This window comes from Daphnia magna, linkage group LG2, assembly GCF_020631705.1.
Source record: "Daphnia magna isolate NIES linkage group LG2, ASM2063170v1.1, whole genome shotgun sequence".
In the NCBI taxonomy this organism is placed as follows: domain Eukaryota; kingdom Metazoa; phylum Arthropoda; class Branchiopoda; order Diplostraca; family Daphniidae; genus Daphnia; species Daphnia magna.
Genome location: NC_059183.1, coordinates 17475112 through 17492712, shown reverse-complemented (window position 1 = coordinate 17492712; position 17601 = coordinate 17475112). Strand labels below are relative to the sequence as shown.

Sequence of the window (17601 nt, the reverse complement as noted above, 5' to 3'; positions counted from 1 at the left end):
GAAGGGAAAGATTCTGTAAGAATATATATATATATATATGCGACAGAGGCAATCATATTAGAAGATATGACAGAGAATTATGGCTGCAGTCAAAAGGGGAAACGCACATGCGTTTTGGATTACTTGGGAATGCAACGAAATTATTTGAAGCTTCTGTCTATCGAGTTCTTTTTCATTGATGCAGGCAACACTTAATTTTGTTATCAATTCTCAAACGCATCGTTTTTTCTAAATTTTACATCGATGCATCGAAAAAAATCCTTCTTATCAATTCAGATTGGCTACGCAGCTGCTTTTGTTATAGGGAGTTTTTGATTCGAAATTCCCAACGTTTGACGGAAATGAGGCGTCGAACACGATTTTTAAATGTTTCATAACCAATCGTAAATTCCTTCCTTTTGAATGTTTTCTTGGGTACCAATAAGTAGCTATCCTAAATTACTTTTGTTGTTGGGGACCAGCAAATCGAAACTATTCGATTATCTCTGCCGGAAATTAGTTCTGGAGGAGATGGAATGGCGTCTGTGTATTATATGCTGTCACTGAGCTGTTGGGCTGCCGAACTCAGCGGTGTCGACGATGGTTAAATGACGCTAATGGGAAAATTCTTCGTTTTATATTGCCCTCAGTAATTACACCATCCCTCATTTTTCTGAGACACAATTCCATGTTTTTTTTTCAAAGTAAATGTGCGTCTCTTATTTGGGTGGGTGTCAAGTTGACACTGTTATCGGAGGGCGCTGGATGAGTTCCGGTCGGATGACAAGGTTTTCAAGAACCGTCATCTTTACCGTGCGAATGGAGCTCTTGATCGATACACATAAAGACACACTTATACGGTCTGCTATGTATGACGCTGAGCTCCAGTCCTAAATCAATTTCCTTCAAAATCCACAGCCAACAGACTTACAGTGCCACACGGTTACCCGATTCTAAGCCCATAATGTAGCATCGTTGCAATCTAATGCTAAAAAGTAGAAAGAAAAGATGACGTCGATGGAGATTGAAAACTGAAAAATGTCATTCATAGCGACAAAATTATAGTTGACATTCGACATTGCTTTCCTCTTCCTTCAACATATTACCTAGTAAACACTCTTTGTTCTTATCGTGTTCCCTTTAACCTTTTCTTATTCTTCAATAAACTTGCGCTGTATAATCTCCATCCTACGCCCGAAAAATAAAGACGTTTACTTTGTTAACCTTTCGATACGGACAAAAACGCGATGAATCCTGATAGAAAGATGACAGTGACGGCATTATGCCATCCACGTTTTGATGACACAACGTCCAAAATGATTAAATTCTTCTTTTTCAAAGAGATATATTGCGTAAATCGATCATCTACTTTTTTGGGGGGGATGATGGGGTCTAAATTAGTTATTCACGCATAGTTTTCATGGTGGGATGTTAAACCTGGGACTACAGATCGTTTGACAAACACGAGTTGGATCGAACTGATCGACACACCTTGGGTAATGGATAGCGTTCATATTGGACGTGAGATCTTCTTTACGGCATGCGAACTAATTGATCGAGACGCAACATTATACAGTAATCTTCAAACGAAAATGAGAAGAAAAAGCATCTCGAGCAGGAATTAAACACGTCGCAACTCAGTACAAGTTCTGTGTTCTATCCACCGTATCATTGACACACGTATACGTTCACGACTTTCGTCTCACTAATGGCTGATATACCAGTTTCGGGAATCGGGATGTGTAAAGAAACGTCTGTCATAGAAATTTCAGTAAAATGTCCGAAAGAACTGAAAAGACCTAAAAGGGATTTGCTGCCATGAGGGCGTATCCTTATGTAACTTGTTAAAGGAATATTTATTTCGGCAAGTTATCATTCCCTGGAGGAGTTTGCATGCTTTATGTGCTATTACTTTTTGTCGGCCGTCTAAATTATTTCGACTCCCACGTAAGTAAACTTGGCTCACTATGAGGTCCCAAAGTTGTTAGTTCCATTTGACGAGTAGGTAGTCTACATCTTATCATCGAATGCGAATAGGATATAAAAGATTTTGAAAGTCAAATAGTTTAGGCCAACTACAAGTATTAAGGAGGAGAAAGTTGTGTTCAGTAAACAATTTTTGAAAATTCAATCATATTAGATTTAATTATTTTGTTTTCTGTATTTTCCACAGGTTGTCATAGTGGCCCTAACGAGAAGAGATTGCTCACTAACCTGCTGGACAAGTACAATACACTGGAGAGGCCGGTCTTCAATGAGTCAGAGCCAGTCGTCGTCAGTTTCGGATTAACTCTTATGCAGATTATTGACGTGGTACGAAACAACCGCAATAAAACGAGTACATTAGATTAATGTAGCGTATTGACGCAGCCTTTTTTTTATCGGTGTCTAATTAATCCATTTTGAGCTTTTATTATTATCGATTCCGTGTAGTCCCAGGCTTAGAATTGAATTCTTGGCGATTTACTACAGCGGGCGTGGCAGAATATAAGTGAATCAAGTTGTTAAACAATAACTACCTATTAAATGCAGATGTGGTTGTGGAATCCATAACACGACATTCCGGTGAAACTGGGTTTAAAATGTATAATGTTTTTACATTATGAATTGAATGAAATCTGTTACCAAGTACTGTTGCCCTTCGTCCAGGGAGACCTGTAGCGTTGGCAAAAGGCGATTTGACTTGTATGCAAAAATCATGAGACACGTAGTTTTAAAAAGAGGGCAAAAAGAAAATGAAGTAATATAGTAAAACTTGACTACGTAATTTTGGCGATCGTTGTTTCAGTAGTTTTATTTCTGAAATCCACTGTGGTAGCAAAAGATTAATGATCTACTTAATCTCTTTTATCTGCTAGGATGAAAAAAATCAAATTCTAACGACGAACGCCTGGCTTAACTTGGTAAGTTTATTTCCCTTTTTAGGCAGAATCACCGTTTTTATGTTTTTTTTTCCTATCCCTCTTCTCCTAAACTCCGTGATGTGCCGCTTTGTAGTTGGGCAAAGAGCATAGCAGCAAAAAGCACCATGCACTTAAATATTGAATAGTCCTGCGTCGCATTTATCCTAGTGAAGCCTGTCCTCAATCGGCATGTAGAGAAACCCAGAGAACTCGTTCTTCTTCTTCTTCTTTTATTTTTTTTTGCTTCTAGAGTATACATATCTAGAAAATTAATTAGTGCTCTCTCTCATAAGCCTGTTCCTTTTCTTTCCCTTTGTCTTATGTTTTGTTGTGACCACTACAGGATTGGAGGGATCAAAATCTTATATGGAACCCGGCGAATTACAGCGGAGTGAAGGATGTCCGCATCCCGCCCAATCGCATCTGGAAGCCTGACATACTTCTCTACAACAGGTTATCCGATTGATTGCTACATGCATTAATTTTAGTACATATAAACAAATATTCTGTTGATAGGCCGAATGCGTTCGGGCCTTTTTCAACTTCGATATAGAATCATTCTTTAACAATAAAAAAAACATATTGAAAGATAAGACTGGATTATGTCACAATAGTTAGAAGAGCCACGAATGAAGACTGGATTGGATTGCTCTGAATTTAGGTAGACGATAGGTAACGTAGCGGTGATGTATGTAGATCAGATCGATGAAAATCTATGGCGGAGGTTTGCGTGCACTGACAGACCCCTCGAGTGTCGGGTGCGCCGACGTTCAACTAAGAGGCCCGAGATCATGTAACATTGGATTTCAAGATTTCAATAATATCTCTTTACATTCCCTCCCTCAAATCCGGCGCCTCTTTTCTACGATTCGGTGGCAATGCGTATAAGAGATTACGAGCTCGAGAATGTAAATAAGGGCTCACTGCTTCTTGCACGTACATCCAGTGGGCGTAGAAAAGGCATGCAAATGACACGATTATATTCCTTTGACAAAGCTCATGCAGATCACGTCTGTGTAACTTTAATTTCAAAAACATTTCAAATAACGGGCCTGAGCAAATATAATCAAATATATTCCTCTTTCGTATATATACAGTTCAACTGACTCTTCGGAATGTTTTGACATCATACCACTCTTGCCTTGCCTATCAGTTTTCATAGCCTCGCGCAAACGTGAAACTTGAAGTAAACTTTGAAAAAAAAGGGGGTTTTCGTCAAATCTATCCAGTTCAGTTCTGAATCAACAAGTGGAACATTCGTGCAACCAAACATACACAGTGAAATGAAGCATCCACCCTCAGTTGCCAACTTGCCATGTCTCCATTAACTGTTGGGCTGACGAAGAACTTGTGTTCAAGCAATTGCTGCAACTGACAACCTCTTTCGACAGTAAATAAATCATTGTACACGAGGGGAAATGAACGAAGATGCCTGGCCGCTGAACAGTTACCTCTTTGCCTCGCGAGAGTTATAATAAACTCGAGATCTATCGATCGGCAGCGAAGGAAAACTGTAAAGAGTCGGAGGACGAACCAGGACCAGCAGGCCCATATAGCTGTAAGAGAAACAGTGTGTGTGTGTCGCCTCATGCGCACTCATCTATTTCCACCGGTCCAACTGACTGGCGCTCTCCAATTACTTGGATGCCTTCTATCCAAAATGAGAAAACAACGTGCCATGGAGAACCATCAATTTTCAGTTTCTCTGACTCCGTTCTCCCATTCGGTGCCATGCTTTTCCTCATTCAATATTACAGCGATGGAGGAAAGGAATCCACTCGGAAACAAAATGAGAACCAATGACTGCAAAGTTTGGGTGTATATGAGTTTCTTTTTCTTCTTCCTTTTTCTTTCATAACTCCCACTACTTCCTTTCTTTCTTTCTTTTTTTTAACCAGTGAAATGCTACAGGCTTAGAACAGTTCTTCTCTTAGCGAACCCAGTCTAGTTTCTCAAACAAATCATTGACGTAGAAGGAAGCGGCAATGATTTCATTTCGATGTGGAATGGAGTGGGCCCTGTATAATATTGTCGAGACTTCTCCAGTTTTTCTTGTTAGCTGTGTTTCCTCCTAAAAAATATTTGTCTCCCCTGCTTGTTGTGATTAAACTTTGTTTTCTCATTGGCTTCTTGATACTCCTCTCTTCAAATTCAAATTCTTTTGTTTATTGGTGCGAAATGTAGCGCTGATGAAGGTTTCGACAACACGTTCCAGACCAATGTTGTTGTGCGGCACAACGGGAGCTGCAACTACATCCCGCCGGGCATCTTCAAGAGCACTTGTAAAATCGATATCACTTGGTTTCCCTTCGACGATCAACAGTGTAAAATGAAATTCGGCAGCTGGACTTACGATGGTTTTATGGTCTGTTTATATACTGCATTTCTTTTCGCTTTAACGACATTGACAATTTTTCAATCTGCAAACGCAGTTGGACCTCGTTGAAAAGACGACCGATGGTGGCGATATTAGTGGCTTCATCACGAACGGTGAATGGGATTTAATCGGCGTACCTAGCAACCGCACAGTTGAATACTACACTTGCTGCCCCGAGCCTTACGTAGACATTACTTTCACCATACACATCAGGAGACGAACCCTTTACTATTTTTTCAATCTCATCGTTCCTTCCGTGCTCATTTCTTCCATGGCGCTTCTTGGCTTCACCCTACCGCCAGACTCGGGAGAGAAGCTCACTCTTGGTATGTCTACATTAATAAATTCCAAAATATGTAAAAGAAAAGAAAGAAAGGAAACACGTAATACGTACGTCACGTGGCTCTTTTTCCTAAGTATTGCAACAGGAATGCACCAGCTCGTCCCACGTTCGTTAAGATACCTTTTTCTGTTCGATTTTTGGTAGCCAATTACGTGTTAGGTATAGCCGATCACTACAGACAATTGCATTTCCAAATCTTAAGGACTATGCATAGGATAAAACAAGAACAAAAACAAGAAGACTATACGTATCCACGATGTATTAGGATATCCTCTACGAATAAGAGACGACGATGGGAAGGCGGCGTGGGGTGCACCTATCGATTTTGTAAAGACAGGGAACATCGTGCTGCTTGCACTTAAAGAAAATAAAAAATAAAATCTACTGCATCACGTTAAACGTAAAGTGCGTGAGGAATAGGGAGAAACCTCCCCAAAAAAGAGGGAGAGAACACAACATCAAATGGAAAACGGCAGCAGCACTCCAAATCTGCGACTCTCCTTTTCAACGTTACGGTCCATCGCTCGTCGTCCCTACTCTCCCTCAATCGTGCCTTGATTGTCGTTATTTACTTTGAACTTGGGAAATATAAAAATCGATCTCCTACTCCTGGTCTCCGTACAGAAGGGGCTGAACGCAGGAAGGAAAGCGTATAGGATTGTGGCAGATTTCAATCGCGATTTCTTAACGGTGACGAGATGCTCATCTGCTCTCGTGTTCTTTAGAAATGATATCGACCGTGCATAATCACCGTCGTTCAAATACATTCCAATGAAGCTGCAGAATCGTAGAAATTTCAATACGATTATACGTATATAGGCTTTATATACATATGCTGTATATGCACGAATTAGACCTGTAACAATGGTAATTTTCATAGATTAACAATTTGGTTGTAATCTCAAAAATCACCATAATTACACGTCAGGTATAATCAACTAATGAGTTGCACAATAGATGAGAGAGCTACGTTCTAATTGGTGAATTGCAAGGAATATTAACGGGACGCCTCCGCTCCTAAGATTGCTTCAACAAAAGCCCTGCGGGGGAAGATGATTTGGGTCGAGCGACAATGTCACTTATTGCGATCTTCAATATTAAATGATTGTTGCCGTCTTCTTATAATGTTGCTGATGAATCTATTCAAAGCTAAACACAAAAACCATAATTAAATGGGAATGTCAGTCCGTCAAAGTTTCTCCGGTAACATCCGTGTTGTATATATAGACTGTCTTTGAATCAGAGTTTCACGAACATGAAGGGAAACAAACGGGAAATGTAAGAAAGGTCCGTCAATCAAAAGAGTCTGCTTGCCACCTTGTAAAGGCCTTATTCCCACTGGACGGACTCTATATACCACATATCATACATTCTACACTGAACATTTGGCAATGGATGCTCCTGCAGTGGGAATTGGAACACGTGATTTCTGACTGACAATAGGCCGTTCTGGCAGTCTCGCTTCTATATAGCTCTCAGCCGTTCTCTTGTCGTCGATTGCGTTGAGCACACAAGCGCCTTAACTCGTGCAAAAGGTGAAGGCAACAACACAATACATGGCGCACGGGAAGGAATCTATTATTCAAGCAGCGAGCACCAACCGAAAGCAGCACTCCGGCCGTCCAACGCTGGACACATATAGTTTAGACATGTAAAATCTATTTCGCACATACGTGATACGTTACCTAATGACCTTTTCAATCTACATGTTATCCGTAAACACTGCGTAGCACTATATGTCGTACTATGAAGTTTTATTACTGCTAGTACATAATGAAATATCCACACATTCAAATGTGATATTTTAAGAGCTCTTCATGCTAGACGGATTATTGCCAGTTTTAAAAGTTTTTGTAGATAACCGGTAGATGTTTTGGTTAGACAATTAAAAGTTTACGTAAATATTCGTGAGTTTCAGGGTATTAAAATGTTGCTTTCCTTCCAGCGTGAGTCTGACGGCTATTGTTGGGGCCAGTGTTTTCGTCCGAGCGGTTAGGGCAGTTTAGTGGCACGATATTTCACGTATTTATTGCCATGTTTCCGACATTGCCGTGAGCTTTCGCCTATATACCCAATTGTCTGTACCTTCGGGGTAAGGTGTCTACCATTGTTTAGACGTCTCTTTGGTGCTTTTTACGGCGTGGGCGATTCCCAGCAGCTGTTGTTGCTTCCTTGTTGCATACTTTAAACTGTACACAATTGACAACAAACTTTATTCGTTTGGATTGTCTCCTTGTTTCCTTTCTTATTAGCCTGGTGATTGTCCATTGTTTATATTTTACTCCGTTTACTCGCAAACCGTATAGGAGTTACCATTTTGCTGTCTTTGACGGTATTTCTCAACCTGGTCGCTGAAACGCTGCCTCAAGTTTCCGACGCCATTCCGCTTCTAGGTAACACCATAACAATTTTGATTTTTTCGTATTTCTTTTCCGATGGAATTTCACTTAGATCTGCCTTACTTTCCTTGATTATTCGTCATTCAAACTTGCCACTAGATAAACTGTTGCATATCACCACAGAACAGGGTTGAAATGCCATCTAAGAAAAGCATATATTTGGGTTGTCTGGTGCGATGAATTCCATTCGCTATACCTAATTGTGCATGTTGTATTATACATCTGGGAAGTGTCGGAATTCATCCATGTTATACACCTTTAACAGCGGCAGCCAGCTGTACACGGTGTAACTAAAGTGCATGAACTATTTATTCAAACAATTGCGTTTCTTCTGTTAGTCTAGACAATTGCATGAATGCTTAATGAACATTTGAGTACTGGTTCGCACGGATCTGGCTCCGGCTTTCGGCGTCTAGTTCTTTGAATACCTAAACAATTTTGAAAGTTTACGCAGTGACTGAACCTAACCGGAATTTCGTACCTTGTTCATTTCAAAGAGCAAACGAAAAATCCTTAGTGCGTTTTAGGATGTGTTTATAGAATAAAGCACACACATCATAACTATTAATAATGAGAGCGTGAGACAGTGAATACAAAAACATACTTGCCTTAATGTTTTCCTTTCGGTAATGGAGGGAGGCGTTGGCCTATTTTTCTTATTGCGAGGGAAAACGTTAATTTACCGGCGAAAATAGCGGAGCAACTGGCACATAACATCGTCAATTCTTGTTTTCTTTTGCTATAATATTTCATGGTTAGTTGCCAGTCATCTTTTCATCGCAGGCTGGTATCGTAGATTTTTCAAAACATTCTGGTTATATTTTATTCATAGCAAGAATGATTAACAATTGTTTTGAAATGAATTCCTCAATAATAAAAATATGTGAACCGTAATAGCCTAACACAAGGATGATATACGAATGGCTCTTCAGCTCAGAATAATTGGAAACGGCTCTGTAAAAGTCATGTGTAGCCTCGAATGACAAAAGATGGTCCGTTCTACAAGTAGGTTTCGTGTGTGTATGTCCAGCGGCAAAAGAATGGCGATAGAACGACCACAGCACAGCTGGACGGATTAATGTTTTTTGTCGGCCAATCGTAAAAAGGCAAGCCTCCAATAGAACAAGTGGATTGTTCAATCATTACAAAAGAAGACAAGGCTTCTTTCGTCAAACATCTGCTTACTTGTCCAACCCAGTTAGCCAACGTCCAACACGAACAAAGAACGATGGTGATATGCTGACGACCAATTTTTTGCTCTTCCGAGAAAGAAACGGAGAGGGCAGAGGAAACTCATTTGAATGCTGTGCAATTGAATATGCATGACATCGTATTTCAATGCTTGTTAAGAGTTCAATGTTTCAATGTCAGTATACGAAAGTGAAGCGTCTCTATCCGATCAATGGACGTCCGTCCATGATCACGATAACTGATATAACTAAATTGATTTGTTTAGGCACTTATTTCAATTGCATCATGTTTATGGTGGCATCTTCCGTTGTATTGACCGTCGTCGTTCTCAACTATCACCACAGACGGGCAGAAATGCACGACATGCCAGGATGGGTAAGTCAGCCCTTTTTGGGTTTTCATTTGTAGTTCAATTATTCCCCAATCACATCATTAAAAATTAAAAAAAAGTTCCAAATAAATCAATTTGCCTAACATGAGTTGTGGTTGATGGTTAGGTTCGAACGTTGTTCTTGCTCTGGTTGCCCTGGATTCTACGAATGAGTCGGCCGGGCAAGAAAGTGACGCGTAAAACGATCCTGATGAACAGCCGTATCAAAGAGATGGAACTGAAGGAACGATCGTCACGCAGCCTGTTGGCCAACGTCTTAGATATGGATGACGATTTCCGAAGTGCGTCAGGCATTTCCTACGCGCCCACGTACACCAGTAATCTGACGAACCGCTACGGCAGCAGCGGTGGCGTAGGATCGGGATTAGGAGGCGTAGGAGGAAATGGCGGGAGAGGCGTCATCATCGGCGGCCCTGGTGGAGGAGGAGTTGGTCCAGGAAATAGCTCAACGTTACCCCATTTCCCGACTTCTGCCTCATATCACCAGCAGCAGCATGCGCCCGTTGGCCAGCAGCAGTCGTCGGGACACCTTGCCGAATCGTCGCTCGCTCACGGCAACATGATCTCAGCTAATGCCCAGTCTTCCACTTTTGGAAGCCGGGCAGGAGGCTTCGCCATTGACGAGGATAGCCCGTCCACTCCTTATTGCATCCAGGTAAAACACGTGATGCATTGTTATTTTTTCTTTTCGCAAGTCTTGACCTAAAAGAAAGAAGACGATCATCGTTTATCACCAGTTTTGTTTGTAAGAAGGAAAGAGGAAGACATGAGAAAAATTCGGGAAATGAATAAGCAATCTCGGACAAACTATTACTCACGGTTGATTGCAGCGAATAAATAGACAAAAACAATAACAAAACAAAGGAGCCGTGAATCGATAGCGTTTTTTTTGTTCCGGCCCTTCAGTCATCTCACCGCCTTGTTTAATATAGGGCATAGCTGAGGGTGTAGAACAGATAGACGGCATTCCTTTTTCTTTTTATTCGGAAACAAAAAAGGCTGGAAAAACTGGTCTCACCCAAAACGGGAACAAATCGATCGAGATCCTACACGACCTCGTGTATATACATATAGAGCAGCACTATCCGGATGAAATAACGGCGTTGTACATTGCGAGAGTTTAACATTATTATCTATACCACAGAGAGTCGTGGACGGCAGGAAGCTTAGACAATGGAAATAGCCTTTATTGCGTGGTTTATCGGTTGATAAGGCTTTAGTACCGAGGAAAATGTAAATGCACCGTGTTATTGCTATATGTAACTGCACGCTGAGGGATATATATAGTACTACTGTACTTTCAACTCAGGATCTCTATTGCATGTACATTACTGAACTTTGTATGCTATATAGCTCTGTTAGTATAAACTAATGTGATATCCAGTCGCCAATTGGTGACGAAAATGCGTTTCTTTTCATTTCCACGAACATGAATCGGAGTAAAGTGGGCACTTCCAAGAATAAGGGGAGCAAGGAGGTAAAGAATCAAGGAGAGAAAACACATTATTTTCTTGAAACATTTTTTTTTTCTTCAGAACTGACACTCCCCAGATTCAATGAAAAATTGGCAAGTGCACAGACCTGATGCGCAGCTCTTTCAAGATTTTTTTCTAGCCAGCATAAAAATGCAGTAAAAAAGGCTGTCGCGACGCGACTCGCTTAAGTGGAAATCGATTCTTTGCATTACACAGAAAGAAGCTCGTTCCCTTAAATTTATTATGATCATATATTTCGCTCAATGCCTCACTCTCTCCTCTTTGCACAACTGAATTTATTGCTTTTTTCCTCAATTGAATTTTGTTTGATTATATATACGTCCTCCCAACTTTTGGTAACGTTCTCATCACCACCAACAAATTAAAAGTTTCGTTTCGAGCTAACTATTCCTACCAGCTGCGATTAAATTAAAAAAAAAAATGAATAAAATTCTTGGGGTGCAATCGGAAATCAAAGCCGTACAGCATTTTTAAAAATTTAAATAGTGTTCTGTATAGACTGACGGTATACACTCATGGGAAATCTAACACGTCGTATCGACCCCACGTATTAAATCAGCGCTATTAACGGGTCTACGTTTCTTACGTCTACTGCCTCTCGTTCTCATCCAAATCCTCACGATTTGCGAAACTATACTCACCAACCGTTTTGTCCTCTTGATTATTGCCCAAGTAATAACCTGTGGGAGATTCAATTCTTTCTTTTTCTGCGTCCCAAGTCAGTCCCCCTTTTATTCTACCGTTTGTCTTGTTTAAAACGATCGACAGCTTTGCGTGTGAGTGCGTTCAAAGATGAGGTTTTAATATGCAGACTTTTTAGTTGTGAAACTGTTCAAGAAAGAGGCCTTGCTATCATTGTCCCATTTCATGACGTTTTTCTTTTCGTTACTCCATCGCGTTGGGAATGGAATCCATTAGTGGAATCGAGAGAAATGAAATGGAAGTGAAAAAAAAAAAGCGCTTTCATTTCTTTTTTTGCGTGTTGTTGAATTCATCGGAGAAAAAAAAAAAAAACTTAACGAGGTGTGAGACTAAAGCCGCTGGTGTTGACGTGTCGTTTGATCGTCACCAGTAGCAACACCAAAATCGTGTTTCGACGAGCTAAAAATACTTCGGCAATTCCCCATTTATTGGTTCAACAATTCAATGGATTTCCCAACGTAGGGAAACATATAGACGGAAACTTTCTACGTGTATATGACTTATGCTTATTGTACTGCATCCCTTAGAACAACAATGCCACTGGGCTCACATCTAACCTCATCGATTTAAATTCCTGTCAAAGACGGAGACGAACAAAGACGCGGTGCATGTCTAAAGGCAAAAGAAGAAATTTGCTTCACAGCCATAAAAGAGGCAGTCGTCAAACTTCATTTCCGTGCTCTATACTTGCGCTTCTCATGAAATTCACGCTTGTGCGGGTTTCATTACGTTGAGACGAGAAGACGGAGGACAAGCCTCCCCATTGCAAACTCGTTAGTTGACTTTAGACTCCTATTGACAACGACCCTCTTGTCTTGTACTCCGCCTAGAGGTATACGACAAGAAGGCTGCTTCATACCGGTGCCTTCTTTTTAAAGGGCTCTTCAAATGGTGCCGACCTGAATCTGTGCTAGAGATCATGAAGTCAGGTTTTCATTTTGTAATATCCGCCTATTTACTGTACATATACACGGAAGTTAGTGGCAGCCTGTCAGGAACAACAGGCGACGTTGGAGGGAGGACAGGGACTTTTAAACAGTTAGATGACAGCCATATATTTAGTTAAAAAATGCAATAAATAAATCAACACGGTACAACTTTTTCCCTCTATTGTGTTACGTCGGCAGTCGTACATCCAGCACATCGTGCAACGCTCTTTTACTTATCTGTGCTGGGCTATACAACAGCCATATCTCTCAACAGTGAAAAGGAAAATCACAAAGTTGGACAACACCAAAGTTTTTCTGCTATCTACATTATATTATAGCTCTCTCTGTATACGTACACGCATCGACTACCTCAGTGAATCAGCTGCTAGCCGTTTCGCAGAAACTCGGGCAGTTATTTTCTTTTCTCTCCGTGTATATGTACCGCACTCGCAACTGACACACACACAAATATAGAAAGAGAGTTTCCATCGCTGATGAAGTCGGTCGTCACTCGGCCCTTATGTTATGTCGGGATCGAGCTGCGACAACGCTGTCCATTTCTCTTTTGCCTCTCTATCTGGAACTCTTATTCGAAAAGTTTCAGTTTGCACTCGTGTTGACCATCGTAGGACTGCTAGTGCTCTTATCCTAACCATTAAGGATGCGTGAAGAATGGTACATAGCTTTATTTCATAAATAATCAGCGAGCGCGCGTCCCCCCCACACACGTTTTTTCCCCGAGTACAATAGCAACTCGGGTCTATGGACTATACCTCTCACACGACTCGTACCAACTGATCAATTCCTCATTTCGTTGTTTAATTAAGCTGCACAATGCGTTGGTCTAATGTTGGCCAACAAAAACATTTGTTTTTGTTTTATTTTATGATTTTATGTATAACGAATGCGGAGTTAAAAGCGGCCCCGAAATAAGAACAAATCCTTCGAGATTTTTTTTATTTTTGCGTTTTCTTTTTACCGTGATATAATGTCGGTATCTTAAAGAGAGTAAGGGGATACGACGTTGATATGCAGAGACAATGACAGCAGCTAAATTGCTATAACAACAGACGCCGTGCATCTGGTGCAATAGCGCCAATTCAAGCCACAGTCCCCATCTTATAAGCAGGCTATTTGTAATAGTGTGTTTCTAAAGGAGAAAAACCCTGCAGCTTCTTGCATAAACGATGAGTAAGCGTTTTCATGCGCCCGAATGCTGTGATACTTGTTGCCTCAACTTGGATATGGAGAAAACAAGAAAGGGAGCGTATGCGGATTGCTAGCCTATAAGCCCATACCGTTATATAGGCTTACATAAGTATAGCAATAAGAGCTATAGATATACAGTACTCAGCATGCGAACGTGTGTATCGATCGACTGATTTCAGCCAGGGCAGAATCTGACCTCTTTTCCGTGTAGTACTTGTGTGATTGCCTTTCGATTTTGTCCTCCGTGCATTTTTATTTTTTTAAAGCCCTTTGTCGCTCTTTCTTATGCACGTTTAACACGTTCATGTTGGGCCGATTCGGAAGGATAAGAGGAATGAAATTGGCCGTAAATATCTACTGAAATCGACACTTGATATGTAACACACACACAAATAAAATTCGGGTCTTTTTCCTTCATTGGTTGAACAGGCTCAACGGGACCTGCAGGCGATTATTCGCGAGTTGCGCTTCATCACTTCCAAGTTGAAGAAGAAAGACGACGAAAATGATCTCATCGCTGAATGGAAGTTTGCCGCTATGGTGGTTGATCGTATTTGCCTCTTCATCTTCACCATGTTCACCATTATCGCCACGCTGGCCGTGCTCTTCTCCGCACCGCACATCATCGTGCAGTAAAGCAAAAAGAGGGAACATAAAGGAAGATTTAGACAGACTCGATCTCCCCTTGCCATCAGAGTGTTTTTGCGTCATTGGGATGCGCACGGGAAACTTGTTGTGGAGCGTGGGATCCCCGCCGTCTTCTCCTTTTATATAGTTTTTTTTTTTCGGCCGATCCTGTGTCTCCATTCCCTCCCGCACACACACACACACACACACACGCAAGTGTATAAAAACAGTTTATATGTGTAGAGTATACAGGGCTGTATATCGATCTTCATATGTTGCCGTTGAGTCACGTGCGATCCTGCTGCCGCCGCTACCGACTTGCTAAAGAAGAAAAAAAGTTTATAGAGAAAGGATTAAAAAAACAAACAAAACAAAAACGAATAAGGAACTTTAACTTACTCCGTGACAACCGCCAACTCGACTGCCAGTAAAAGAGAAAAAATTGCGTAACCAAAAAAAGAAACCAAAGAAATGTATAGGTGAGTTTCTGCCCCCACCGACATGGACCTGCTCTTTTGATAAATGTGTTTCTATGCCGCGTGTAATGCATGTGTGTGTATGTGTTGCGTATAGTGAAGGCCTAGACTAGTTTTTTTTTTTAAATATATACGACAGGAGAATGTGACGGACATTAAAAGCGTGTTGTAATAGTCCTGCAAGAAATAAACCCAAGCGGCGGGAGAGTGAAGTAAAAGAAAGACGAAAGCCAAACCAGTGCGATGGACGAGGGAGTTCGATGTCGGACGAAGAGATACACATAAAAGAAAAGAAATAGAAATGAAGAATGCGAAGCAGTTGAAGCCTGGACAGGGCATATCTCACATTTCGTGATGTATTATTTCGACGTACAAAGAGAAAAACGAAACGATCCATGATCGTTAGAGCCTGGACGGACAGATTGAGAAGAAATAAAACATGGCAAACCATCGCTAACCAGCACAATCAACAACAACAAAAACAACAACGAAAATCAGCTCGTTCAAGGATGTATACTGTACATATAAATACTATCGTCTCTTCTTTTTGTTTTCTTGGCTCTTACAGCCCACACATCTTTTTGTTTTCTTCCTTTTCTTCCATGAAAAAGAGAGTCGTCATAGATATAGACTTGTGTAGCGTAGTATTTTATACTCAAAAAGAGGCAGGCGGTATTGTAAGTTACGCAAGTCACGTGCCCGAACGCTCAGCATCTTTTTCTTCCGACTTCCCTTTCCTTTTTTTTTCACCCAGTACTTCCCATCGTCTGAAGAATATAAACACATACAGAATTTGGGCGTGGCATTATGGAATTTTCGGATCCTTTTTGACATGTATGCCCCGGTCTTTCTCATTTGTGGCTTTGCGTTCTTCCTCCCGTTTCTGTTTTTTTCAAAGCGACATTAACTCATTTGCTCCCTTGGAGCTCAATTTGTCTGTGTTTGTGTCTATGTCTGTGTGTGTGTGTGTGTGACGCTGTATATATTATTATACTTCCCTTCATCGTTTCCCTGTGTTCTTCGTCTCCAAGTGCTCAATCAATATTTTTTTGCCTCTCTTTTTTCCCCACCCCCTCCTCGATAAATATACGATGCGACCCTCCTCAATTGTCTCTTCTCTTGTCATTTCTTGCTCGCTCACTCACTTCACATTTCTTATTGCTATTTATCTGCTTCTTCCCGGTGTCTTTTCATCGTCTTGTCCACATTTACTTTTTGTAAAGATCGAAACTCTATTTCTATTTCTATCTATTGTGTCATCCTAATCTTCTACTGTCCTACACTGTCATTTAAAAAAATAATAATAGTACGGAGATGAACGTGTCCGTTTCTACTGGAGAGCATTCTTACGTTGGAAATGGATCTTATAACTATTATATAGAGTACACACAGAGACACACGATGCGTCACGTCTCCAAGGCCAAGGCGATCCATCGTTTGTTTTTTTTTTTTTCCAATTCCTATCTAGCCCTTCTACCATCATACAACATACTTATGAAAAAGAAAAGAAAAACTTTGTGTTTCTTTTTTAATAATCCTCCCCAGGCCTGAGATTGTGTGTCGTATTATGTGCGTGTCACCTCTACAGTCACCACACCCACGTACGCCCACCTGTCACAATGTTGTATTCTCAATATGATCGATACCATACGTGTTAGACGTGTGCGTACCCACGGAACATCAAAGTCTTTCTTTTTGGTCCCCCTCTTTCATCTACTTTTTCTTCTTCAACCGTGTCGATCTTTAATCGTCAATCCCCCATACCGGGTTCATCCATCATGATTCAACTTTCTTTAATCAATATATTTCTATTTTTTATTCACTTATTTCAACAACAACAAAAAGACACACACCAACAAGTATATTGCGAAACTGACAATCAGTACATGTCCTGAATCCAATTTTCTTCCTTCACTTTTTTTTGCCATCCGATCGAAGCCACCTACCCCATACGCACACTGAATAATTTGCATATCCCTTTGGTCGATTGAAATTGATGAAATAGTTTTTTTTTTGTTTTTTTTTTGTTTTTGAGAAATTAAATAAAAACCAAGGAAAATGTATCGGTGAGAATGGCGGGTCGTGTGGAAATGACGGGTCATTTACGTTTTGATAAAATATCAATTTTGTTTCGGGTATAGTTTCAGAAGACTGTTATTGATCGGCAATTGATGATTAATGTACGTCGTTTATGTCCGTTCCTGTTGACAAAAAAAAAAACGTTTTCGTTGTATCAACTCTCCCTTCTTCGTATGTACGAGTGTGTGATTGTTTGCTATATCTTAGTAAATTAGTTGATCTTACACCAAATGTCCCTCATTCTGTACCTCCTCCCTTGTTCCTTCCATTTTATAAACGGTATATACTACCCTTATTATACCATATATTATTACACGAAATTCGGTGATGACAAACGGGAAGGGGGAAACGGGAAATCATGTTGTTCATTTCCGTCTCAAAATTTCCCAAGTCTCAAAAAAATAAATTGTCTCTCACGAAGAAAACATTTCAGAAAGATCACACACAACTTCTTCCTTTTTTTTTCTCTTTTTTTTAAATTGTCATATCTTCAAATTATT

At 40.5% G+C, this 17601-nt stretch overlaps 1 protein-coding gene across 2 annotated transcripts in view; it reads left to right on the top strand.

The window, feature by feature from the left end:
* The window catches only part of LOC116916588 (acetylcholine receptor subunit alpha-type acr-16), a 29000-nt gene extending 11451 nt beyond the window's left edge, over nucleotides 1-17549 (top strand). Inside the window, exons 2-11 of one of the 2 annotated variants that reach the window (XR_006643379.1) lie at nucleotides 2153-2292; nucleotides 2838-2882; nucleotides 3226-3335; nucleotides 5067-5247; nucleotides 5315-5585; nucleotides 7909-7995; nucleotides 9458-9567; nucleotides 9690-10238; nucleotides 14349-15025; nucleotides 15162-17549. Coding sequence is in view for 1 of the 2 variants with exons in the window: in XM_045169480.1 (XP_045025415.1) it covers nucleotides 2153-2292; nucleotides 2838-2882; nucleotides 3226-3335; nucleotides 5067-5247; nucleotides 5315-5585; nucleotides 7909-7995; nucleotides 9458-9567; nucleotides 9690-10238; nucleotides 14349-14555 (1700 nt within the window). In the remaining variant the exon portion in view is untranslated. Of the gene's footprint in view, nucleotides 1-2152; nucleotides 2293-2837; nucleotides 2883-3225; nucleotides 3336-5066; nucleotides 5248-5314; nucleotides 5586-7908; nucleotides 7996-9457; nucleotides 9568-9689; nucleotides 10239-14348 lie in introns of both variants that reach the window. The other variant, XM_045169480.1, reaches the window with a different exon arrangement.
* The last annotated feature ends 52 nt before the right edge of the window (nucleotides 17550-17601 follow it).